Source organism: Acomys minous (genome assembly GCF_964271855.1).
Source record: "Acomys minous genome assembly, chromosome: 2".
Classification (NCBI taxonomy): domain Eukaryota; kingdom Metazoa; phylum Chordata; class Mammalia; order Rodentia; family Muridae; genus Acomys; species Acomys minous.
The window spans coordinates 78,405,013-78,432,624 of record NC_140484.1 but is presented as its reverse complement, the minus strand read 5'-3'; the positions used below and the strand labels follow the sequence as shown (position 1 = coordinate 78,432,624).

Here is a 27,612-nt window from a genome sequence, read left to right as displayed (position 1 = left end):
GCCTTCATTATCATTGAATTCTAGGAAGTTTTTAATTTTTCTTTTTATTTTGTCCCTTACCCAGAGGTCATTGAGTAGGGACTTGTTCAGTTTCCGTGAGCATGTAGGCTTTCTGTTCTTTCTGTTGTTGAGTTCCAGCTTTACTCCATGATGGTCTGATAAGATACAAGAGGTTATTACGATCGTCTTGTATCTGTTGAGGTTTGCCTTGTGACCAAGTATATGGTCACTTTTGGAGAAGGTTCCATAAGGTGCTGAGAAGAAGGTGTATTCTTTTGTGTTTGGGTGGAATTTTCTGAAGATATCAGTTAGGTCCGTTTGATTCATGGCATTGATTAGTTTCATTATTTCTCCATTTAGTTTCTGTCTTGATGATATGTCTATTGGAGAAAATGGGATGTTGAAGTCTCCCACTATTAATGTGTGGGGTTCGATGTATGATTTAAGCTTTAGTCATGTTTCTTTTATGAATGTGGGCGCTCCTGTATTTGCGGCCTAGATGTTCAGGACTGAGACATCATCTTGGTATATTTTTCCTTTGATGAGTATCAAGTGTCCTTCCCTGTCTCTTTTGATTAGTTTTAGTTGAAAGTCTGTTTTATTCTATACTAGAATGGCTACTCCAGCTTGCTTCTTGGGTCTATTTGCGTGGAATACCATTTTCCAGCCCTTTATTCTAAGGTAATGTTTATCTTAACTGCTGAGGTGTGTTTTTTGTATGCAGCAGAATGGTGGGTCCTGTTTTCGCATCCATTCTGTTAGCCTGTGTCTCTTTATTGGCAAGTTGAGGCCATTGATGTTGAGAGATATTAATGACCAGTGGTTATTAGTTACTTTTTTTTATGTTGGTAGTGGTAGAGTTTCTTATTGTTTTGCGGATGTGGGGTTATTTATTTCTTTTGTTTCCTTGAGTAAAGTTACCCTCCTTGGGTTGAAGATTTACTTCTATTAGGGCTGGATTTGTGGCTAAGTACTGCTTAAAGCTGATTTTGTTATGGAATATCTTGTTTTCTCCATCTATGGTGATTGAAAGTTTTTCTAGGTATAGTAGACTGGGTTGGCATCTGTGGTCTCTTAGTCGCTGCATGACATTTGTCCAGGCCATTCTGACTTTCATAGTATCTGTAGAGAAGTCAAGTGTAATTCTGATAGGTTTGCCTTTATATGTGACTTGGCTTTTTTCTCTTTCAGCTTTTAACATTCTTTGTTCTGCATGTTTAGTGTTTTGACCATTATGTGGCAGGAGGATTTTCTTTTCTGGTCCAATCTATTCAGAGTACCTGTTTGTTTTCTAAAGAGAGAAAGAAGATGTAGAATTGGATGGGTGGGGAGAATCTGGGAAGAGATAAGGGAGGGCAAACTATAATCGAAATATATTGTATGAAAAAATTTATGTTCAATTTTTAAAAAGTGATCCCCTGTCTATTTTACAGAGACAGGCCCATGTTCTAACAGACAGCAAACAGAAACCGAAAATGAACCCTGTGAGTTACTTACAAGAAAAACTGGAAATGTAGAAAGCAGTACAGCTGAAGAAGAGGTGATGAAAACAGAGCCAGTGATATCAAGGTTAGAAGGAAAAGGCCTAGAGAGGGAAGAACCTGCAATGTCAGGTTGATAAGGGTGAAAAAAGCTTCCTTTCTACAGCAGATTCTGGGACAGGAAGATCTGTGTGAAACCTCCCACTATGTAATTTCTAAATGTCCTTGTCTTCTGAAGTGTGAAATCCTTGCACATACCATAACAGGCTGTTGGCCCTACATATGCTCAATAATTTGGTGCATACTGTTGCCTATTACATAGGAGTCTTGCTGTTTACTCAGCAATGAGAATTTGGCACTGCCTTGTATATATTTTTTAAAGGAATGATGTAGAAAAAAACTCAAGGTAAAAGAATTGATGGCGGAAAAGATTTGTTGATTGGTTTGCTTAAGAGACATTTAAGAAGGAAAATTTACCTAAGAGAGCCCTGCCTCCTAAAATATCTCAAAGATAAGTAGTCTGCTAACCAGGCCTGTTAGTGATAAATTTATCATGCTTGGATGTAAATGTTTGTCCACCAGGATTGACCAGCCATTAGGACCATGCCCCAAGAACACGTTCAAAGTGGCTGTGTAGGGTCACAACCATCAACAAGTTCTGGAGCCTTTAAGTCCTTTGTGCTTTTACCAGGAAAAAATGTAATTCTGCCATGTGGGCAAGATGACCTTGGCTAACATAACACCATTCAAAAAGAACAACACTGGTGTACTTCAGAAATAATCCTGGCAGTATCTCTGCTGTGTGAACCTCTCATTGGCCCACATGGCCAGGCTTGCCATCCCATGTCTCTGTTTAAACTGTCCAAAGTGTAACGTAGGGCCAGGAGCTAAGAGAAATCAACAGATGTTGTTGTTTGTGCAGTGCATAAGGCCAAGCTGATAAGTTAGTAAAGTCTGCTTAAGGCTCGCTTTTCCTTAGGAATTAGCCAGAGCTGGCCGTGGTCTTCCTTCATCTCTAAGTGTGTGGAACAATTTCTCACTAGAAAGGCATATTATTTTTATTACAGGAATACTATTTATATACTGTTTTCTGTGTTTTAAATTATTTCTTTTTTAATGATTTTTCCAATATAGAATTATAGGCTTAAAGTATAGAAGCTTCTTTACAAAATTAATTACTTTAATCAATAAGTGGGTAGGTATGATGGCTCACACCTCTAGTCTCATCCCTGAGGAAGCTAAGTCAGAACTGTAATGGAAGGTGAAGTCCAGCTTTGGCTACACAGTGAGGTCCATCCTGCATCAGGCTATAGAGTGGACCCTGTCTCAAAAAGTAAATGCAAATAGGCATATACAGAAGGCTTTGATCCATATGAGACCTGTGTTAACTTACAGTCTCACCACAAGTATCAAAAGCAATCACTTTCTCAAACAGAAGTTTTAGAATCTGTGCAAATCTCCTCTTTACTTATTTATTTTCAGAGTTGGAGATTATTTTTACAAATTTTAATTTGGATTAAAAGAGAACAAAATCTCTGTGAGGCCAGCAAAAAATGCTGTTACCCTCCCAGCTACACTTTTGTTCTTTTTTTTTTTTTTTTTTCATGTATGTGAGGATCTGCCTGCATGTACCTATGTGACTACGTGTGCAGGTCCAGAGGCCAGAAGTGGGCATTGGATTTCCTCGAACTGGAGTTACCGACAGTTGTGAGCAGCCATAAGGGTGCCAGGAACCAAACCTAGATCCTCTGCAAGAGCTGCAGCATTCCTAACTAGGGAGCCATCTCTCCAGGCCCAACACCTTTGTTCTTAAACTGTACTAGAGTAGATGACCAATTAATTTATTCACTACATCTCTCTCGTTGATCAAATAAACTCAGCTTTCTATGTTGAAAGAATAGGGTACTTTTTATTATTGAATCAATTGATCTTATATTGATTTTTAAATCGTTCATTATAATAAGAGTAATTGAAAGCATTAGTAAAAGGTAAAAAACTCCCCAATCTTCCCTTGAATTCTAGTAATATGCATGCCCATTGTCTCAAAGCTTTAGAAGGGGCTCTCTTACATTGAAAACCATTCAAAGGATATATATATAATATTTTATAAAAATAAAATTTTATTTCTAGTTAACTCACATGCTGGTTTGCAAGCAACAAATTTTAGGAATTAACTTTATATTACCTGTTTTTATTAGGGGGTTATGCATAAAATTATATCAAATTATATACAATAATTTTAATTTGTCAAATTGCTGATTAGTTTCAAGATGGCTTTTCCAAAATAGCTACCAAAGTTTCTCTTCACAGAAACTTACCAGTCAAGAAAATTTTTCTTCATTATTACCCTTCCAATATTTATGATCTCTGGAAAAGATTAAAGTGAGAAACTTAAAACATGAGATCTGCAAAAATTGAAGCACAGAAATTTCATTAGGATGAGTTAGGATATTGACTTGATAGAATAATGAAAAGCAAGTGATGGACATTTTGTTTCAAAAAAAAAAAGAATTTTAAGATAAGTATGTTTCACCTCAGAGTTGCATTAAAACAAAAAGAGAAGAAGAGAGAAAATGAAGGAGTGAAGACACAGTTATCAGGAAAAGATGAGCTTTATACTAAAGGCACTGAAAATCAGCAATGCGACATGGCTCTGAGGATCCTGCACATTAAAGTAAAACAGACTTTGAAGCAGGTAAATTAATTTCATATTATTAATTATCCTTAATGTGTATGACTTTACTTCATTGACACTACTTACAATATCTCTGATTAATATGCATATACGTATGTATATCACTGGGCAGTATAACATGCATGACTAATTGTGTGTGTGTGTGTGTGTGTGTGTGTGTGTTCCATTCTTAACTAAAACACTGTCATGAGGTCCATGGCTCTATTACATAACTATTTAACAAAATGTTATTTCAGGATCTGGGTCGATGGCTCACTGGTTAAGAACATGCTGTTCTACCAAAGGACCTGAGTTCAGTTCTCAGCACTTACACTGGCCATCTTACAACTACTTGTAATTGCAGCTCCAGGGCATATGGTACCCTCTTCTTGCCTCTAGGGACCCCTGCATGTACATGGACTACACCTACAAACACACATAATTTTTAATTGAAATCTAAGGGAATGTCAACTTACTCACCCTAAAATGAAATCATGGCATTTATAGTGAAGTAGCCACTATGACTCTTGGAGGAATGGATGGGGAGTTTAATCACTGCATTGTCATTAATGTTAATTAGGCCACTTGGGGCGGGAGGGTTCGAGACAAGGTTTCTCTGTGTGGCCTTGGCTGTCCTGGACTCACTTTGTAGACCAGGCTGACCTCAAACTCACAGCGATCCACCTGCCTCTGTCTCCCTAGTGCTGAGATTAAAGGCATGCACCACCACACCCAGCTAATTATGCCATTTTTTAATGCCTACATGCAGTCTTATTAGCTTTATAACTATAAAGAAACTTATTATGTGTTTCATAAAGAAATTCACTTCACAGTCATATCTGTGCCCCTGTGAATGAATTGCTTTGCTCCATGACAAGATTACCTATGTTTTATACAGTTAGACTTCTGCTCCTTCATGTGGAGTGAGAGTCCCTGAGCATCAACCACATACTTTCTTTGGATAATTTTTGGAAAGTTCTGCACTTATTTAGTCTTTCAAGCTTTGTGCCACCACTAATGTGGGATTAAACCTTCATGAACTGTGCAGAAGAAAATAACACTGACTGGCAACTTTTAGAGAAAACAAATGCCAGGCTCTCACACGGTTGCATTTTGCAAAATCACCTCGGCCAACAAAAGATGTTAACTGCACAAAAGAAAACCAGAGCACAGACACTTTTCGTTAATCATTTTCAGACAACTAATGTGTTGGTACATGAATGTGCACATGTTTTAGAAAGGAAAAGCACACTTTGTGTGCTGCAAAGTGTAGATAATTTTTAGATTTCCTTTTTTATTTTTATATGTATGAGTGCTTTGCTTGCATGTATGTATATATGCTACATTCATGTCTAGTGCCCACAGAAACCAAAAGAGGATATTGAATCCTGTTGCCATTACAAATGGTCCTTAGCCACTGTGTGAGTGCTGGGAACCAAACCTAGGTCCTCTTGGAAGAGCAACAAGTGCACTCAACACTGAGCCATCTTTCCAGCCATCTGTGTGTAGAGATGGTAGAGGCATGTTTTTCCCATTGAGCAAACTGATGCTCTTCAATGCTCTCTGTCCCAGCACTTGAACAGTAACCTCACCCAAAGCAAAGGCTTGAATGTTTCTCACAGAATCTGATTTCCCATGATAGCAAACCCCTTGCCACCAATGATGGATGTTCTAGTTTGTGACCATGATTCCACTGCCTTGATATGTCCATGTGGAACGGTGCTTCCTACTTCGCCACTGCAGCTACTATGGAAAAGGGATAAATGAGACCAGCAGATACCATGTTTTCAACTCATTCATTTCTTTAAGAGAAATAACCCCTATTCCAAAACAATGAGTTTCTGAAAAAAACACTGAATTAGATACGCATTACTTACATGCTCCCTAACAAAGACATTCTGATCCCACAGTTTTATGTCCATTTGCACAGAAAGGCTGCCATACAAAATGCAACTGTGGCTGAGGGATGGGTTGGTGGTTAAGAGCACCAGCTGTTCTTACAGAGGACCCAGAATCAACGCCCAGCACACACATGGTGGCTCACAACTGTCTCCAACTCCAGTTCCAAGGGAGCCAATGCCCTTTTCTGACTTCCACTATCACCAGGGACAGACAAACATGCAAAAAAAAAAAACACCTATACTTTTTTTGCAGGGATAAATGTTTGAAGACATACATTGTGTGTGTGCGTGTGTGTGTTATGTATCGAAAATTAGAGAAGAAAGTTTTCTTGTTCCTGCCACTCTCTTTGTAGAGAGTTGTGTAGTGGGACACAATGGCTATGCAATACAGTTTATGGAAACCATTTGAAGCTTCTCTAGTATAGTCAACAGTTTCTAAATATTTTCATTACCTTAAAGAAAAACTTCAAATCCCTTACTTGTCATCCTCTTCCTAGGTCCTCCATTTTTCTCTGCCCTTTCCCACAAGTCTAAATTGTTTTCTTTATAATCTTCCCATTCATCTAGACATTTTCTATAAATATTCAATCCTTCTGGGTCAGCTTCTATCACAAGGGTGTTTTCAAGGTCATCACTGTTGTACCAAAACTCCATGTCTTCCGATTGTTGGGTAGTATTCTATTGTGTGTCCGTCCCATGCACCACTCCTCAGCTGCAGGGGCTCAGCAGCACTCTTACTTGCTGCCTTTATATCTGATGCTGAGATGGTCTTGTGGACAGACTTTTCCTTCTTTGCTATTGAACTTGAGTTGGATGTGTTCACTGCTCTTGGCTTTTAATCATGCTTCCTCTTTCTGTATTCTACTCATTTGTCTTCGTTTATCCAGAAGTAGCTCACGTTTTACTATTTCATGAAGGTTTTTCTGAGTCTCTTTGCCTCATATGTGCAGAACAAGTAAGTCGTCACTTTTGTTTGGCTTCCTCATTTGGTTTTGTCTCCCTTTGTTTTATGCCTTAATCTTGTCGACGTATACATTTTCCTAAAAGGAAAATAATGTTTGATAGAGATGCTAATTTTTCTTGAAAATGTTTTTGCTAAAAAGTTGGTAGGGCCTGAGGGTAGGGCTTAGTGGGTGCTTGTCTAGCATATGAGGCCCTTGATTCCATCCTCAGTGCTGAAAAGACCCCCAAAAAAGTTAGGATAAAATTAAGTACTTCATACAATACTCATAATTTCAGATATTGACAGAAGAGTTTTAATCTAAATATATGTTAAAGACTTAAATATAAAATTACATCTACTGGAAAATTACTTACCAAATGCTCGTATGTTTCTCACAATGGCAAATGTGAGGTTTGCCTTCCTTTATAATGGAGGCTGACCTGGGATTTAGATTTGTAGTGATTTATCTATCAACAGAGAAGCTCTACTGATGTGTTGTGTCTTGCACGTTTCCCCAGATAACCACCCTTCACTCATCAGAGTGCTGGCTGACACAGACCAGCAGAGCATTTGCTGTGGAGAGTTAAATCCAATGCCTCTGACACTCATGTCATCTGCACACTACCTTGCCCCAGAGCTGGAGTTTGTCTTGTACTGTGGCTTCATTGCCTACCAAGAGAACATCCAATGGAAAGTAGTGTGAGCAGAAACAAATTAGGTAGCCAGTACAATTACAGTTTTGTGACTTACTGGGGATGTGTCTAGGGCCTCCATTTTGGGGCCACCATCACTGGCTTGAAAGAGTTTCCATGTACCTGGTGTGGAAGACGTCTACGAACATACCACCTGCCTAAAAACCTGCGTGAGAACAGCAAGGTGCTGATGCCAACAGCAAATGCTATCTATGGCTCCCTATGTCTTTCAAATTTGAATACTTTATGCCTATATTCTAATGTAATCATCCATAGAATCTAGTGTCAGATGCTGTAATTGCCTCTTTTTTTGCTATAGGTAGCCAAGGCACAGAAAGCTAATTTGCTCAAGACCATGCTACTAGCAACTAGAGCTGGACCTCAGACACAGGCATCCTGGCATCTCTCTTAGAGCATCTCACTTAGAGCATCTCTCTTAGAAGCTGCCTCTCACGCTTTCCTTTAGCATCCAGATTGCCCCTAGAGCACCATGTTGCTTTGTAATCATTGCTTGCATAGCTCTGGTTATTCATCTATATGAATTATTAAAATTATACTTGAGGCAGCACTTTGAGCATGTACATCTTCACCATACGTGGATTTCTTTTTTTTTTTCCCCTCATTTACCAATTTGGTCAGTTTGAGTATCTAAGAACATATAATTTCATGACAAGAACACCAAGTTTCAGTCACAGGACAAATCAATGACTCAAACCATAACATTTTATATTTGGTGAGGTAAGATCCCTTTTTTAATAACTGAGTTAACTCCACAGTGACAGCACAAAAGTCGCCCTTGGTATGCAGATAAAGGGATGATGACTGTGTGCTAAGAAGAGTCTAGCCTAAGGGGGCAGAAGAGAAGGCTCAACAGCTAAGAGCTTGCAGTAGCTTATTAAATTGGTCTCCAACGGATCTCATGCCCACTTGTGGCTTCTACAGGCACCTTCATGCATGGGATGCATCTACACATATTGAAACATGCATACATATGTATAAAGTAAATCAGCCTTTTGAAAATTAATTTTAGCATGAAAACACGTGATGGGAAGATTTGTACTAAAATGTTAGTAAAGTTTTCTTTTCAATTCTTTGTTTTAGTCGCAAGAGGCGCGGGACCGACAGAGAGAAGCTTTACAGAGTTCTCAGCAGATGCAGGACCGCTTGCAGAAGTATAATTGAAACTAAAAAAATAACCTGAGTATTTACAAAGCGAATTATCAGTGTAGTGTGCAAATCATACGGGCTGTAATAAATGCAGCTCTGTGAAGATCAAGAGACACTTCAGCTTTAAGTTCCTCAGGTCAGGGACCTGGCTCAGCGGGATGACCAGGGCATGCTTCGTCTGCCCATGGCCACACCACAAAGGAAAAAAAGCAGCCTGCTGTTTGTTCGTTTTACCTGAAGTCTGCACATTCTCTACAAAACACAGCTAGAAAAGTGAAACACCATCTTTCAAAAATTTTTAAGGGAACTCATGTTCTTTGTCACTGTGCAATGTTGTTTAAAAAGATTCATCTGTAAGAATAATTGTTTTACAAAATATGTTTTAGGCTTCAAGCTGGATGTTCTGGTGCAGAAGTTACAGTGCAAGACCAAGGAGAGAAAATCGCAGAACTTCAGAAGCTCTGGGCAGTTTTGGTGAGTGAGCTTCCCACTCAGCTGTCCCAGGTTTCCTTTCCCTAACAGGAATGTACAGGAAATGCGAAAAGTCCCGCTGATATAAATAGTTAATGTATCTGCACTGATGCCGCTTCCTGCTGTCAAGGAAAATCCTCTTTGCTTCAGAGGAGATTTGTGAATTCATAAGATAATGATTTTGTTAGCCTGCTTTAATGCATGTTATTGTTGCTAAATATGATTTTAAGAAAGAATAATTCATATCAAGGTTTTTAGGTTTTTAAAGTAATTTTATGGTTTGTTTGATTTTTTTTTTCTTTTTCTTTTTTGAGACCGGAGAAAAAGAAGAACAGCTCAGGAAGCTCGACAAAGTCATGCTTTCTCTGAAGTGTTCTTTGGATCAAAAGAAGAATAAAAATGAAGAATTAGAGAGGGAGCTCACTGAGTAAGATTTTAATATTTCGAATCTCTTCACTCATGGGTTTATTAAACTGATTATATCAACACTTAAATTATTACTTCATTGTATAACTGTTTTAACAACCAAAACTTCTTGTGTTTTAAATTTTGCTTCAGAAACTCACAACTCAATCTGAAAGTATGGATGTCATAATATATTCACTCTCTAATGATGCCGAAAGCAATAGTGATGATGCCTTTGACATGACTCTGTACATTTCTTCATCTACTTTTAAGTTTTTCTTGTTTTCTTCCTCTCTCTCTCTCTCTCTCTCTCTCTCTCTCTCTCTCTCTCTCCCCTTCCCTCCCCCTCTCTGTTGAAACTTCCTAAATTGTTCTGATATTTACCCTCCCTCCTCCTCCCACACACACCCTCCCTCCTCCTCCCACACACACCCTCCCTCCTCCTCCCACACACACCCTCCCTCCTCCTCCCACACACACCCTCCCTCCTCCTCCCACACACACCCTCCCTCCTCCTCCCACACACACCCTCCCTCCTCCTCCCACACACACCCTCCCTCCTCCTCCCACACACACCCTCCCTCCTCCTCCCACACACACCCTCCCTCCTCCTCCCACACACACCCTCCCTCCTCCTCCCACACACACCCTCCCTCCTCCTCCCATACACACCCTCCCTCCTCCTCCCACACACACCCTCCCTCCTCCTCCCACACACACCCTCCCTCCTCCTCCTCCCACACACACCCTCCCTCCTCCTCCCACACACACCCTCCCTCCTCCTCCCACACACACCCTCCCTCCTCCTCCCACACACACCCTCCCTCCTCCTCCCACACACACCCTCCCTCCTCCTCCTCCCACACACACCCTCCCTCCTCCTCCTCCCACACAAACCCTCCCTCCTCCTCCTCCCACACACACCCTCCCTCCTCCTCCCACACACACCCTCCCTCCTCCTCCCACACACACCCTCCCTCCTCCTCCCACACACACCCTCCCTCCTCCTCCCACACACACCCTCCCTCCTCCTCCTATATCCAACCTCCCTTTTCCTACCCACTCAACTTCATATCCTCCTTTTTTCACCTATCTGCCCATATTCTTAAATGTGTGGCCTCCCACTGGCATGTGGGTGACTGGCAGGGTCCACACATTTGCCAGTAGCTCTTCAGCTGGCTGGGGACTCCATGTCCACCTCTCTTTTATCTTTCTGAGGTTGGGTCTAGCTTGAATTTGCACAGGGCTTGACCTACTGTGCTGCACCTGCTGCACCTGTAAGCTGCTGTTTCCTGCAGACACTCACTGCCTCTGGCTCATACAATCTTTCTGTCCCTTCTTTCACAGTGATCCATGTGACTTGGGAAGAAGGGCGAAGACAGTTTTTCTTTCTTTTCTTCTTCTGGTAGCATCCTTCATTCAGCATTCAAACATTCTCCTACCTAAAACACTGATATCTTGATTCAGTTTTTCTTTCTACATTTCTTTTTTCAATTATGATACCATGCTGACACGTTCCTTTTCTGTGGGTGTCACCCATTTGTACATGAGATATACATGTTGCTAAAATTGTTACATATATATCTAAATAGAGATAGCTGTATATATGTGTATCTACACACATACAACTAAAATAGAGTTACCCCTGTTATCTGCAGAAGTTTGGTTTTAGGACCCTCCACAGATACAAAACTCTATGGGTAGACAACTCTTATATGTAAATTTGCCACATATATCTACATGTTTCTTCTTTACTCTGATTACTGATCACTGAGTTATTTCTAATTGTTAAAAATTAGTTAATGCTTCATACTAAAATAATAATGTAGATAATAATTAAAACAGTTGTGTATATAGTTACAGTATTTAATTCTCTGCCATAAATACCATCAAATTTTTGTTCATATTATTTACCTAGGATTATAATTTCATTAGAATACTTTCAAATTTTTGAAGTTGAAACAAATAAGAGGTCATAATATAAAGATGTTTTATTTTAAAAGAAGTCATGTATGTAAAACTGTGATGGCACAAATAATCCATTTGAAAAAATTGTTAAATATTTGCTCTTTTAAAAAAACTTTCCATACTAACTCTGTACACTTTTGCAGAATAAAGAAACACTTAGGAATAATGAGAAAGAAATTGAATGATCACGAAAATGGAGAATTCAGTTGCCATGGAGATTTAAAAAATAAAGAACTTGAAGTGAACATCTCAGTGGATATGTTAAAAAACCAGGTAATTTTGGTGAGGGTGGTTTCAAGACAGGGTTTCTCTGAGTAACTCTGGCTGTCCTGGAACTCACTCTGTAGACCAGGCTAGCCTCGTACTCACAGAGAGCCACCCTCCCCTCGGGATTAAACGTCTGTGCCACCACCACCCGGCAAAAAGGAGGTAATTTCAATTTGTTTTGGAGACCATTTCATTGATACTTTATGTCATTGAAAATTAATTCTTTTCTCACTGAAAGGGCATTCTGTTCAAATCAGGCTGGAATGTGAAGCGAAGCAGTACACAGCATCACAAGCCACTAGGTTGTGAACAGCATCAGTTTTACTTAGTAGCTGTTCTATTGAGCTATTAGCATAGCTATTTGTCCAGTTATCTAACAGATTCGGGTCAGAAGCATCTCATGTAGTTCCAGTGCTTTACAAGCACCACCTCATGCTCGCACCACCCTATGAAGGAACCACATACCCTGCAGGCATCACTACTGCCCCATCCCTTTACCTGTTGTGTGCATGTCATATGAATGGGTCTCACTGTCTCTGGTCTAGGTTCTTTTTCCTTGGTTTATTTTGCTTTACCCTGTGTTTTCACTGTTCATGTCATCTGTGGTCTTACCAATATATCAATCAAAGAGATGAGTAATGGTAAAACACGGACAGAGGCTATTCAATCGATATTCACGTTGGGAAGAAAAACAGATAAAAGGCCAAGTCCATCCTCAGGCTGGTGACATGACCTTTAAGTTTACGCTGAGGAAGAACTGGACCAGGAAACAACAGCGTATGCATAATCAAGCAGTCCTAAGGGAGGTGTTTCCGTTCTTGTCCAGCAAGGTGTTTGTTACTGCTCTCACTGCTAGGGACGATTGTCCTGGTTCCTATAAGATAATTGCTCCTGTCCCAGGGTGTAACCTCACCATCATATGTAGCTGCCTCCAGTTTGCAAGGCTATCCTGGTCTGAGAATCCAAAGTGGCCACTGGTTTAAGGTAATGACTCTTTCAGACACTTTGTAGGTGGTTAAAAGGCCAGCTAACCAGGAGACAAACAAAACAAGGCAGAGATGGTGTCTCCTTTCTTTTGCTTAAAGAGAGGCCCAAGTGAAGAGTCCATTTAGCAAAAGCAGCGTCTAAGAACATGATATAGCAAAAGATACTGGAACTTTCTTCCTGCTGCTAAGTAGCATCGCTCCACAGTATGAGTCCTCTATACATTGTATCTATTCCTCAGTTGATAAACCTTTAAACGTTACTACTTTGGGCTTCTATGAACAATGTTGCCATGGACCAACACCTATAAGCTTTTGTGTTTGCGTGGGTTTTAAGTTTTCTTTCAGGTATATTTATGAATCAATAGCTGAGTCATGTGGTGACCCTGCTCAGTCTTTTGAGCTGTCAATATTTCCCAAGGTGACAACACTGAGTAGGAGTTACAGTTTTCTCCAGATCCTTGCCAGCACTCTTGTTCCACCATTTCAAGTGAAAAGCTTTCCATCCTAGTGATATGAAGTACAGATTGTGGAGGCTTTCCTTTGCACTTACCAATTTACTAACAGGATGGTATGAGCATGTGCCTTTTCATGTGTTTATTAAGTGCTTTGTATATGTCTTTGCAGAAGTGTCTAAATGACTCTTTCTCTGATATAGGGGAAGCTGAGAACAGTAAATTGGTGTTACAAAGGACCACATTAGGTTACACAACGTAGAATTTAGCTAAAGTAGCACCCCTGGTTCTCGGGAAAACCATGATTCTGCCCAGCAGCAGGACAACCCCGGCTGATGGCTGACAGGGAGAAGCAGCCCTGGTCCGTCTCAGGATGTCCAAGACAGTATTTTACATTGTAAATCTCCTAGTTTGTCCAGACAACCAAACCTTAGAATTCCCGTCACTGTGTGGCATTTCATTGCTCATAGTGTAACCTGGGGCTGTAAAACTATATAAACAGAAGGGATTTCTGTTTGAGGCTGGTTCCCTGTTGAGTTTTTCTTTGTAATCTCTAAATGCTGGAGTGATTTCTCACTGGGAAGGCATGTTCGCTCTGTAACACCTCCAGTTTTAAATTGCGTTATCTTTTGTTTGCAGGAGTCCTTTATTCTAGACATGACTCCCTTATCAAGAGGCTATTTTCCGCGCACTTTCTTAAGCTACGATCACTACAAGTAAATGACTGTCTTTCATCTGACATACTGCACTCCCACCGCTTATTTATTTCCAAACATATTTTTCATATACAGGAACATAGATTCCTTTCTTTCAGACATTCATGTTTGGTTGTCAAAATATAGATCTCATATTTTAGAGGGAAAATTAAGTACAAATTGTTTTATTTTATGTGTATGGGTATTTTGCCAACATGTGTGTCTGTGCACCACTTGTGTACCTGATGACTTTAGAAACCAAAAGAGAATATCAGATCCCTTGAAACTGGAGGAGCTAGGGCCAGGTCTATATATCCTCAAAATGCACCATATGAAATTCTCAATGATTTAATACAATATTTTTAAAAATATATTTTTGAGATTCTTTGTGGCTTTCATTCTGTTGATTTTGTACAAAGTTCAATGAGTGACATTCTAAAACTCCACTATTGATTACAATGTATTGCAACTGAATTTATGCCAAACTTTGCTCTTCTTTTTCCATTAGACTTCCCCCTGCCTAAATTCTTTTTTTAACCAGGCTATGCAATTTTATTCACGCAGGTCCATGAATTGAAAGAAAAGGGAGCAACTATAATGTCCAAATATCTACCTCTCAATGTACAGTTTAAATACATTGAGCAGGAGTTGTTATCAATAAAAATAGCACAAAAGCAATATGAGAAGCTGCACAAAGATCAGAAGATGCTGGAAAGAGATGCTCTAGCCCTGCAGTACCAGCTCCGAGAGACCATGGTAGGTCGGGGTGAGGAGAAGCATTGTCCATGAGGGCTGAGGGAGGGTGTCGTCATCTAGAAGAAGCGTGAGACCGGGTAACTGTCTGTTACATGCTAAATTAATTTCCCCCGCACTGCAAGTGTGTTCCTTTGTTTATCTTAATAACAGGCGATGTTGGAGATTTCTAGAAGGTGGGTGATGTCTGTTTATCCCTTTAATTACTTCTGTTTCCATCACCAAAATACAATTAATCTTTCAGAATAACCATTTTCAGCTTTTTAGACAGTTTAGCATAAAGCAAGACCCCTGTCGGGAAAGAGACAGTGGGAATCAAAACTTTGACTATGCTTCTGAGTTGCTCTTAAGTTATGCTGTTGGGTTTTTGGGATTGGAATCAGCTCTGTTCTGTGACCTGTCTGCTTACATAAGGACAAGCATGAGAATGATTCAGAACCTGTAGCTCAGGAGCAACAGGAGGCCTGGATCCGAGCTCTGACTCCACCAAAACAAGGTTTGACAGCATTTTATGATTTGGACTTAATAGGATTGGTATTGATATTTTAAACTCTGGCATTTTATCTCACATATTTAAAATTACTCTGGGAATCAATTACTCAAAACTAAAAGCAAACACAGTGAGTCTTTTGAGTGTTATGTGTAGTTATTTTTAAAGTATATCCTTTTAATTCTCCATAGGCAAAATCAGAAGATAAAAAACATGCAAGGGCATTAAGACACCGCAATAACGATTCGGTAATGAGTCAAATGGAACTCAGGATTGAAAATCTTGAAGCAGAGCTTGAGAAAATGGAAGCGGAGGAAGAGTCCAATACAAAAAAGTTAGAGCAATACAAGCAGCGCTGTGTCAGGGAGCAGGAGCTCAGCCAGATGTTATCTCATACGCTCAACAAGTGAGTAGGCAAACTTGTCTCCAGTGTGTGGGTTTCACTGAAAAAGACTCTCAAGCTTGAGTGGGATACGTGAGAAGACTACAAATTATAACTGGGAAGTAATGCAGGAAATGAGCTTACACTTCCAGTGGGGCTGAGAATACTTCTGCTTTTTAATTTTTAGTTTTATATGCTGCTCCCTCCTAATGATATGCTGGTCTTTCGGCTAATTAAGACAGCTTTAGTGTCATAAAATTATATTAACGTTCTCTCAAATAGAAACATTAACAATTTAACTACCTTTTTAGAAACACACCCAAAGGGACCCACGGTAACAACACTGCCCTTCTGGGCACATTCTGGCTCTTGGAGAGATAACTGCCTGTCATTGTGACTATTGAGTCTCTGGTGCCACCATTAGAGCTATGTGTTGACAAACTTTACAGTCTGCTGTACATCAAGGCAGACTTAAGTCCTAGGGGAAGGTTAGCCCAGTGATGGACAAAGCTCCACTCACAGTACAGTGAGCTTAGCCCCTGGGCCAGTGTCAGGGTGTATGCATGACAGAAACAGCAAGCCCTACCTCAGAGATGACATAAGAAGCTGACTGCCCCAGGAACTGCTTGATTCTTTGTGTTTTGTTTTGTTTTGTTTTTTTAACCCTCCGGAGAACCACCTTCTGCTGCAGAGGCTGATCCTCTGAATTACCCTTCTGTTCATTCGATAGCTCTTGAAACCGAGCTGCTTTATTGCATGTGACTATTTCTAACTGGTTTGTGAGTTTTGTTTTGTTTTGTTTTGTTTTAATTGTATACATCTTGTACATTTGTATACATTCAACTGTATACATTTGTCATGGATCGCCACAGGACATTTTGCTGTGGGTTCCTATGGTGCAATATGCCAAGAATAAGAGTTAAGCATCATCTCCCATAGCTTTACCCTTTAAGAACAGGTGTGTCTACTAGCATGACCAGTTTTACTAAGAGGCACACGTCTAGGAGCCACCTATCATTGGCAGTCATTCATCTCTCTCTTACTCTGAATTACATGTTAGCTGGAAATAGATGTGACTTCTTTAGAACAAATTTACACTTATACCCGAGTGTCAAAGGCATGCTCCAACATGTTTACAGCATTAAGGCATCGGCACGTGCAAATATAAAATACTTCCTAAACAGCAACTTCTTTAGGGAACAAGGGCATAAGCATTTATTTTCTTCTGCAATCTTTACAGGACTAATAGAAAACTAAGTAAAGTCAGAACAGACATTCTGCTGGCGACAGAGCGGAACAGAACTGTGCAGAACACTCTTACCGCAAGGCCTGCCCCCCAAAGTCCTAGTGTTACCAAGCACAGTGCTGATGTAAAATGCAAGCCCAGCTTCACTCCAAGCAGAAACCCAGAGCCTTCCACATCCACCCTTCGGCCTTCCCCTCTGTCTGTACGGAGGAGTCTGCTCAAGGTAAGCTGTATTCTCTTCTGACCTTTGGTGTTCCAACTCTGATATCTGATAGTAATGTTGATTATTTTTCATTTGGTGAAATATCGAACTGTTTAGTAAAGATCACAGTAGTCAGTGTTCTCTAAGAAGAAGAAAAGGTATGTGTCTGAGTATTTTGCCTACATGTGGATGTAAGTGCACTGTGTGCATTCCTGATGCCTGTGGAAGCCAGAAGAGGGTGTCAGATCCCCCCTCAGGAATTACAGGGGATTGTAAACCACCCTGTGGTTGCTAGGGATTGAACTCTGCAAGAGTAGGAAGTGGACTTAAAGGCTGAGCCATCTTTCTAGCACCCATGGGAAAAAACATGAACACATATATCTCACATTTTCTGTATCCATCCACTGACTGGTCATCTATGCTGCTCCATAATTTGGCTATGTGTTGTGATAATCCTGGCATGCATGACTGCTGCTGTATACTAACTTAGAGATGGATCACATGGCGTTGATTTCCATGGTGACTAAAGTCACCTATTATACAATCCCAATGTGGTTTTAAGGGTTCCTGTCCCTCATATCCTCATCAATATTTCCCTTGTTTTTGAGAGTGTGTCTAAATGGGTTCTCAATGCAGTTCTGATTGATTCTGAAGATACTAAACACATTACACATATTAATTACCAACTTCTACATGTTTACATAAAAGTATTTCCTCACTCCATGAGTTTATTTGCTCTTTTGATTTTTCCATTATGCTAGTTATTGGTCCCTTGATAGCTGAATAACTGACAGAGATTTGCCCCTTTCTATGGCCTATCTCTCTGGATACTTGGTTTTTTTTCTGTTGGTGCGCATAAGGCTTCTTTCTCTTTTTCTAAGATATTAGGAAAGCACTCTACCTCTGAGCTAAATTCTTATGTCTAAGTTTTTTAAATTTATGTAGGCTACTTGTCCATTTTTTTATATTATTTCCTGAGTTATTTGAATCTTATTCAGAAGTCACAGGCTGTTGCTGTGTCCTTAATTGTTCCCATAGGTTCTCTCCCAATAGTCCCAAAGTATGACTCTTATATCATCATATTTGACCCATTTTTAAATAATTAATTTTTAAAAGTTTTGATCTGGTTTGGAAGGTTGTGGTTATTGTTTTGTTTTTTTGTTTTTTGGGGGCAGGTTGGGTTTGGGGGGAGGATTGTTTGGTTGGTTGGTTACTCGGCTGGTTTTTCAAAACAAGGTTTCCCTGTCCTGGACTCACTTTGTAGACCAGGCTGGCCTCGAACTCACAGAGATCCACCTGCCTCTGCTTCTTGAGTGCTGGTATTAAAAGCGTGCACCATCGCTGCCTGGCTTTTTAGATTTCATACAAGTATATAACATACATTTAGCAAAGTCTCCTTCCTGTCCCCCATTTTCTTCCCCTCCCCCTCAGTTTTACTTCTACTTTCATGCCATACACAAACAGGACTTTATGTATCTAAATTTTAGAGACCAAAATAAAAGAAATCTAGGACCCACAAATGAAAGCATATGACATTTGTCCTTCTGGCAGTGATTTAATAAGAGAGTCAGGGAGGGAGAGAGAGAGATCTCCAGTGTTGCTGGATTTTTAATGGAGTTCAGCTAAAGCTCTCCACCTTGCCTGCCCTGAAGGGAAACAGCAGGAACCTCCTGTTGCAGTCCCCATCTCCCCTAGAGATGCATGCTGGTTAGTATTTGGTCAATTTGACACAGGCTAGGGTCATCTGGGAAGAGGAACCTTAACTGAGAAAATATCTGCATCAAATTGCCACTAGGCAACTCCATAGGACATTTTCTTGATTAATGACTAATGTGGGAAGTCCCTGCCCACTGTGGGCAGTGCCACCCCTGGGCAGCTGGTCCTGGATAGTACAATAAAGTGTGGGGAGCAAGCCAGTAAGCACCATCCTCCATGGCTTCTGCCTCAGTTCCTGCCTGTAGGTTCCAGTCTTGGGTTCTTGTTCTGACCTGCTCAATGTAGGACTGTGACATGGAAGTATAAGATGGACTAAACCTTTTCCTCCCCAAGTTGCTTTTGGCAATGGTGTTTGTCATAGCAATCGAAAGCAAACTAAGACTAAGGGAAACTAAGAGGACAAATTTAATGCAACCATGTCATTTCACTCATAAAATTTTTAAATGGTTCCCAATTGTAGAAATCACAAAGAAAAAAAAAGAAAAAAAATCACAAAGAAAAGTTCAATTCAACTATGCTTGTTCCTATCCCAGATATTTGATAGTATTTAACAATTTTTTGACTAGGAGAAAAATCATAAGACATTAGTTTGAACAAAATGTGAACAAAATTTTTAAAAACTAGTTTTCATTGTATATTTATTAGTGGAATGTCTGTTCCACCATCATACAATCCTGTAGCTTTGATGGCCTTTTGATGATATTCTTAATGCACAGAAGCCTGTGGTAAATTCAGCCTCAAACTTTTCTTCCTACTAGTCTCCACAGCTCAACACAATAGAAGAGCACATCTAAGTTTTCTCAGTGTAATTAAATAGACTAAAGGAGAAAAAATTAAATGAGTGTTTTACTATGTAAGATTATAATATCCTAGCAAACTGGTATTTTTCATCATTTGTTAGCCTAGTTTCAAATTTTTTCAAAAGAAATAAGGTGATGAAATTGGATTTCTGCACAGACAAGAGAATGAGGGGCTGGGGAAATGTTTCAGGGGTTAGAGTGCTTGCTGCACAAGCAAGAAGACCTGGGTTTGGATCCCAGCACCCACTCAAGAAGCCAGGTATGGCAGAACATGCCTGCAGTCCCGGTGCTGGGAGACGGGGACGAAGGGAGCCCTGGAGCTAACAGCCAGCCAGTCTAGCCAGTCATCGAAACCAGTTTCAGAGAGAGATCTGTCACAGAAATATGGAGGTGAGTGACAAGGAGGATACCTGAGTTCAGCTTCTGGCTTACACATACACAGGGGGTGGGGGTAGGGGAGAGAGGTCACTTGCACACATGCAGTCAGACACACATTTTTTTAAACCAAGTAGACAGTTCCAAGAGGCTATCTTCTGGCCTCAAAATGCGCATTTGTGCACACACAACTGCATACACATGAACACATACACACACGCGCGCGAGCACACACAAAGAGAATGAAAGCTGAATATTTCTGTAAATTGTTGTGCATGGTAAAAGTACAAAATGTTCGCATTCATTCCCACCAGAAAAATCAGGTTCTGTCATTTTAAAAGTATATGATGAACAAGAGTGTAAATGTGCACACCATATAGAAAAAATTTGGGAGGTGAGGGCGATTGTACTTTCATTTGGGGAGGAAAAGGCTCATTTTAGTATTTCTAGCTAAACTGAAGGACAAAAATCCTACCCTATTAGTTCTAATGTGCCGATGGTTTCCTTATGGGGTGTTAGTTTGACAATCATGCTAGACTTGCGAGATTCAAAACACCCTTTCATCAATTCACAAAGCTATGTCTGCATAGTCACTGCTGAATGCCTTGAAACAGTTTCTGTCCTGAAATGACTGAGTTGACTGGGTTTGTTTTTATTTTTCCTTTTTTTTTTTAACATAACATTTTTGTTGGTTCTCTGGGACTCTCACATCATGCACACCAATCACACTCACTCCCCAGTTCTTCCACGTCTGCTTCGCCACCCTTGTAACACACACACACACATACACACACACACAGTAAAAATAAAAATGATAATTTTAAAAATCCAGTTTGTGTTGTCTATATACTCACTGGAGCATGGTCAAATGCCCTACTCCTTAGTAGAGCTGAGTCCTTCCCCTCCCAGGGCCCCACCAGAAGCCATCAACTGTGGAGATCTAACTTCAACATCCCATCACTATTTTTAGAGAATTCTCTTCAGTGCCTTCCTGTCTAGGATGCTTTTTAGGGGGTTGGGGATGGACTCATATCAGAACAGCCCCCTGTGATGACATCAGACACCAACATGGCTTCAGGCTGCAGCACAGACCATGGACATCCACATGGCCTTTGGTGTAACAGGGGCCACAGGCATCAACATGGTCATGTGCACTTGTCTGCTCCCTCATCCAGCCCACTGATTTGCTTTCCTGACACAGAGGCTTGCTATATAGATAGCCCAGACTTGCTGTGATGTAGCCCAGGCTGATATTAAACTTATGATGTTCCTGCCTCCACATCCCAAGTTCTAAGACTCCAGGTGTGTGTCATCCATTGTACCTGATTTCTTAATGACTTCAGTAACTCTTCTCCTTTTATCTGGTATTTAGCTGTTCCACTTACAAGACTAGTCACTAATTCTGCAGTCACAGAAATGTCATAGAAGCTAGGCGTGGTGGAGCACACCTTTAATCCCAGCACTCGGGAGGCAGAGGCAGGTGGATCACTGTGAGTTCGAGGCAGCCTGGTCTACGACTTCCAACTGTTTATTATTTCTTGGCTCCTTTTATACTTTCTAAGGCAAAATTCTCTACATCAGAAGAAAAATTACCTCACAGCCATAAAAGTAATTATCACAGAGACAGATAAAGTCATTGCATAGGGAAACACAGAGGGATTATTAGTTAATCATGCCTAACTAGACATTTATTATCTGTTACTTCATTCCACAATTTTGTCATAAGTTCAAAGCAATAGTTCTTCATGTCATAGGTTAACAAGGTTTAATGTTACTATGGATTAAGGATTTACAACAAGATAATTGTTTATATGTCTTTCCATTAAGGTTCACACCTATTTAAACATTCTTTATCTATCTCTTAGCTCCACAAGTTCATTGTAAATTCAAAGTAATACTTTTATCTGCCTTTCATTCCTCACACTCATTGTAAGTTCAGAGCAATAGTTTTTTATGTCATAGGTTAGCAAGGTTTTTACCTAGAAACAAGTCATCTATCTTATATCCTATTTTTAAGGCCTTGTATAACTTAGTTATCATGATGCATACTAAGACCTGTGATCTCATCTCTGGACCTAACCTATAGTGAATGTTTTCCGAAATCGTAAATTTGCCTCAAGCCTGTTCTTCCTAGTGTAATTTATGTGCTTAAAACATATGAAGGTTCACAGAACTCCTTTATGCAGCCTTTGCTATTCTGCGGGGGGCAGGGTTAAATTACTTGCATCAAATCAGGAATTCTATGAAATTATTATCAGGAATTATAAAATCATCAACTCATCTAAGCATCATGAAAGTACATCTTCACATTGATACTGCAGAAAATCTGTCCACCAGAGTGGGTAAATACTCAGGAAACAATAGGCCATGAGGGTCTCTCCTTGCCATGTCAGATATATGAGGGATACAGCAAGAACAAACATGAAAAGGTGTATCAGCAGCAAGAAGCAATCCAGAGACAAAATCCCTCTTCAGGGTGTATATACCCATCATCAGCTGTGCAAAAACAATGGGCCACCTCCAGGAAGCTCACTTGCTTGCCACAGCCTTCTCTGCATGGCCTCTGGAAAAAAAAAACTATTAAAGTGAAAAATCTTGGCAAAGTTTTATACAGCACAGAATTTTGATAAGATACATGAGTTAATTTGTGTAGTATAAAGTATGAGCTGGCTAGTTATGCTTATGTTACTACAATAGAATATTCCCTTATGGGGCTTGAGAGATGGCTCAGAGGATAAGAAGACTGACTACTCTTCCAAAGGTCCTGAGTTCAATTCCCAGCAACCACACGTTGGCTCACAACAATCTATAATGTGATCTAATGCTTTCTCCTGGCCTGCAGGTGTACATGCACGTAGAGCACTGTATACATAATAATGAATAAATAAAAGTTTTTAAAAGAATATTCCCTTGTAATAGATTAATATTCACAGTACTCATTATCCAATTAATCTAAACAACATAACACAATAGTCTGTATGATTTATATTTAAAATACATAGGCATTTAATTTTATCTACACTGAGTTTTTTCATAAGTAATATTCAAGTTAGGTCTAATTTCTAAATTTTTATTTTAAATTTTTTAAAAAATACTTCATTTATTTGTTTGTTTGCTTGTTTGTTTGTTTATTACCTGGGCTATACTCCCAGTACCCACATGACAGGTTGGAATTATCTGTAATTCCAATGCCTGACCTCCAGGCACTGTATGCATATGGTGCACATGCATAGATGCAAGCAAAACACCCATACACATAAAGTCAAAATAAATCTAAATATTGTAAAGAATGGTTGTGAATTTTTATTCATGATCATTTTGTGATGCCTAGCTTACTGACGTCACCATATAATGTATATGCTCTGGTAATGTCAGAAAATAAAACATGCTGTCTGTGAGAATGCATTATTATTATTATTATTGTTGTTGTTGTTGTTGTTATTATTATTATTACTACTACTACTACTACTACCACCATTATTTTTGTGTGTATGTGTATGCGCATGGGTGTGTATTTGGGTTTGTTTGTGTACATACCAATTTGCATACACATACTGACATGTACGTGTGGAAACCATGCATCAACATTGAGTGGTGTTCTCAATCAGCTCACTTTACCGTGTTTTTCGAGGCAGGGTTTCTGACTGAACCTAGAACTCATTGATTCGGTTAGGCTAGCTGGACAATGGGCCTCAGGGGTCCCCTTCCTTTTTCTTTATTTTTTCATACAACATATTCCCATCTCTCATCTCCCAGATCTTCCCTACCTCTCCACCCATCCAACTCCACACATTTCTCTTTCTGAGAACAAAGAAATTTTTTTTTAAATTAAAAACCCACAAAACACAACACACACGAAAAAGAAAAGAAAAACCATATAAAAACACAAATCAGAAAACATACAAGCAAAAGATTAGAAAGTTTTTAAAAATGTCCAAAACAATATGAGACAAAAAAAAATCTACTAAAATACCATTTAGTTCATTTTGTGCTAGCCATCCACTAAGGCCATGGGGCCTACCCTTAAGTGTGGTTTATAAACCCAGTGAGACTCCAGTGCAGAAGACTCAGTTTCCTTTACAAGTAGTTGTCGACTAGAGGGAGCTTCTTGGTTAGAAATAGAGGCTTGTGTCTACATCTCCTCTCAGTGCTGGAACTCCATCTGACTTGGACCTATGCAGGCCCTGTGCATGCTGTCATAGCCTCTCTGTGAGTTCATATGTGTCAGTCCGATTGTGTTTGGAAGATGTTGTTTCCTTGGTGTGATCCATTCCCTCTGTCTCCTCTTCTACATAGCTTCCTGAGCCCTGACAGGAGGGGTTTAATTAACACTTGTTCCATTTAGGACTGAGTGTTCTAAGATCTCTCACAGTGTTTATTTGTGGTTTTCAATATTAGTTCCCATCCACTGCAGGAGGAAACTTCTCTGCTGATGGCTGAGGCACTGATCTATGGGTATGACAGAAAGTTGCTAGCAGTCATTTCATTGCTAAGTTCCTTTAGCAAAATAATAGTATTTAGTTTTCACCTGGACCCATGACTTAGCTAGTCTCTGGTTTTAGGCCACCCAAGCAGTGTCCACTTGACACAAGCTAGAGTCATCTGACCGGAGGGAACTAAAAGCATCCAACTGAGGAATCTAGAGACCACTGGACAAATGAAACATCTGAAGAAAAAGGATGGGTCATGAAGATGTCCCAAGAAAAGGAGTAAATTGGTCCAATGAACAAAAGAACCAGACACCAGCTGACAGAAGGAAACACAGGAAGGAGGGACATTGAGTTGAAGGGTACTTAAGGCAGTTTGGAAAAGGAGAAGGGCTTTTTCCTTCTGGGTAGTTGTGTGAGATCAGCTTGGTGCTTTCTCCGCCTCTTAAGCCGTGGTTGGCATTATTTAGCCCCTGTTTACAGGAAACTCTAAGGTTAAAGATATGACCTAGGGATAAGCCATACCACAACAAGAAACAATTTTTCCCCAGTTCACAATGGGATGAAATACCCTGTAATGGAGAACCTCAGTTTTTTAAAAAATGTCTCTATTAGATCCAGCTGTTGGGCATTCTTTTAATTAGTGATTGATGGGGAATCCCACCCATTGTGGGTGGCGCTATCCCTGGGCTCTATAAAAAAAAGGAGGCTAAGCAAGCAAAAAAAAAAAAAAAAAAAAAAAAAGCAAATCAGTAAGCAGCACCCCTCCATGGCCTCTACATCAGCTCCTGCCTCCAAGTAGGTTCATTCCCTGCTTGAGTTCCTGTCTTGACTTCCTCCAATGATAAACAGCAATATGGAAATATGAGCCTAATAAACACTTTCCTCCCTGTTTCACATTTGATTGTATTTCATCAAAGTAATAGTAACCCTAACTAGGGCAGGTTCCATCTCATGGAGTGGGCCTTAAATCCAATCAGGGAGTACTTGGTCACTCCCACAATATTTTGTGCCACTGTTGCATCAGCTTATCTTGCAGGTGAATCATCACTGTAGATCAAAGGGCTTGTAGCTGGGTTGGTGTTTACTTTTCTCCTCTGGTAGTGTGCAGAGTACCTTCCAGTACCATGAACAGGAGAGGTGAAGGTTCCGGTTAAGCACCAGCTCAACTTCTGTGTTCAATGAGATATACAGGTATTCTCTTCAGCAATAGGGCGTTACTATTAGTTTGTGGAGAGCAACCAATACCTTTGGTAATAGCCTGAGTTGTTTGAAAGCTTCCCTGAGTCCCCTCTGACCAACAACTCAATTAAATGTAACCCATTCCTAGCACTGGAGGTTTCACTTGATGGCAAGCAAATGTAGCTGAGGCTTTGTCTCCTCATTATTTGGTGATTCAACTTAGATCTCTTCCATATATGTACATATTTTTAAAAGCTCCTACTTTAATAGGTTTTTGGATTTTGGGGTTTTTTTGTTTTGTTTTGTTTTTTTGGTTTTGTTTCATTTTCTTTGTTGTTGTTGTTTGGGTTTTTTGTTTGTTTGTTTGTTTGAGACAGGGTTTCTCTGTGTAGCCTTGGCTGTCCTGGACTCACTTTGTAGACCAGGCTGGCCTTGAACTCACAGCAATCCACCTGCCTCTGCCTCCCGAGTGCTGGTATTAAAGGCGTGCGCCACCACGCCCGTCCCTACTTTAATAGGTTTTGAGGGCCCATAAAAGAGATATTTTAAGTGATGTATCACTCCCACAATATGATTTTTTTACTTTAACATTATAAATTCTGACATTTCAGAAGCAGCAAAAAATGGTAAAAGACATAACTGAAGAGGTAGATAAAGGTATGTTGCCAATGTGTATGTTTTCAATTTAGAGTAAAGTATCAATTTCCAAGACAAACGGTAAGTAGCAAATGGAATCCCTGCCCTTTAGTTTGTAGAGTCTACATTCAAAACATGCAAAAGCAGGCCTCCCTAGTGAGTGCCACTCACCCTGCATTTCTGTAGCTTCCATGGCTTTTCAAAAGCTCTTTTTCACTCTTCATCAACATCTGCAGTTAACCTCCTCAAAAACAATCACCTATTGATACTCAGTGAAGCAACCACACTTCCTACACTGTCACTTGCCAAGTATCATTTTAAATCCCATTACTCATTTCTCATTGGCTCACCCTTTGCCCGGAGGAGGAAACGCTGATTTCCTCCTTATGAAGGCTAGAAATCAGAATGACTGCAGTAGAGATCTTCTGCCTTCTCTCTCAGCACTCACCTACTGGGGACAACTGCTCCGGCTTTCAGGATCCACGGACTACTCATGTTCCTCCTCACCTCTAGTGTTTGCATGGCTGACTTTCTCCTTTATTCACCCAATACCAGTGTATATAACACCCCCACCAAAGAGGCTACAACATCAACACAACACTAGCATGTAAGTCCCTCTGAGTGTTGTAGTGGTTCCTGTATTTTACCTGTCAAAGAGGCTTTGGTTCAGTATAGGCATAGCACGTCCATCGGAGGTGGAGATATAAGCCAGTGAAATGATTACTGAGGGCGGGAATACGTCTTCTCGGTACTCACCACTTAGCACATGGCCTCTGAGTAAATGAGTGAAGAACGGGAATGCACACTGACACTTATCCCTGACGGTGAATAATTCAGCGTGTATATGTGAGCAAATTATATTTTCGTTTTGTATTGTAGTGATATATACATATTTGCCATTTTTATCTATCCTGATTAAGGCTCAGTCTTTCTTACTGACTCCTGCTGTTGACTATGAAGTCTCTGAAGTAAACATGGTAATTCTTACTTTTTCTTTCTAGCTGCAGCTGAACTTGAGTCTTGGACCTTGGAAGCTCTTCCTTCAGGAGCTAAATAAGTCAAGATCTACTTTAGGGAGATAACAAAAATGTGTACAGATTGAAAATAAATGTTTTTCTGAAAGAAGACATTTTATTTACTGACCTTTTATATAACATTTTAGTAGGTTCCCATTAAATATGCTATGTGATAACTTTATTGAAAGAACATGGTTTTATATCATATATGTGTGATTTTTAAAATCCTATATTTAGGGGCTGGAGAGATGTCTCAGTGATTAAGAGTACTTGCTGCTCTTGCAA

General features: G+C 40.0%; 1 protein-coding gene across 5 annotated transcripts in view; it reads left to right on the top strand.

Annotated features, from left to right (window-relative positions):
• Positions 1 to 27,612, top strand: part of LOC311592596 (uncharacterized protein) — an 82,174-nt gene extending 54,562 nt beyond the window's left edge. For all 5 annotated transcript variants that reach the window (XM_084773208.1, XM_084773207.1, XM_084773206.1 and 2 more), the window contains 11 exons: positions 1,434 to 1,569; positions 4,020 to 4,176; positions 8,793 to 8,863; positions 9,245 to 9,332; positions 9,644 to 9,756; positions 11,846 to 11,975; positions 14,667 to 14,858; positions 15,537 to 15,751; positions 16,968 to 17,196; positions 26,287 to 26,332; positions 27,313 to 27,612. In XM_084773208.1, coding sequence (XP_084629334.1) covers positions 1,434 to 1,569; positions 4,020 to 4,176; positions 8,793 to 8,863; positions 9,245 to 9,332; positions 9,644 to 9,756; positions 11,846 to 11,975; positions 14,667 to 14,858; positions 15,537 to 15,751; positions 16,968 to 17,196; positions 26,287 to 26,332; positions 27,313 to 27,368 — 1,433 coding nt within the window. In that variant the 3' untranslated portion in view covers positions 27,369 to 27,612. The remainder of the gene's footprint in view (positions 1 to 1,433; positions 1,570 to 4,019; positions 4,177 to 8,792; positions 8,864 to 9,244; positions 9,333 to 9,643; positions 9,757 to 11,845; positions 11,976 to 14,666; positions 14,859 to 15,536; positions 15,752 to 16,967; positions 17,197 to 26,286; positions 26,333 to 27,312) is intronic.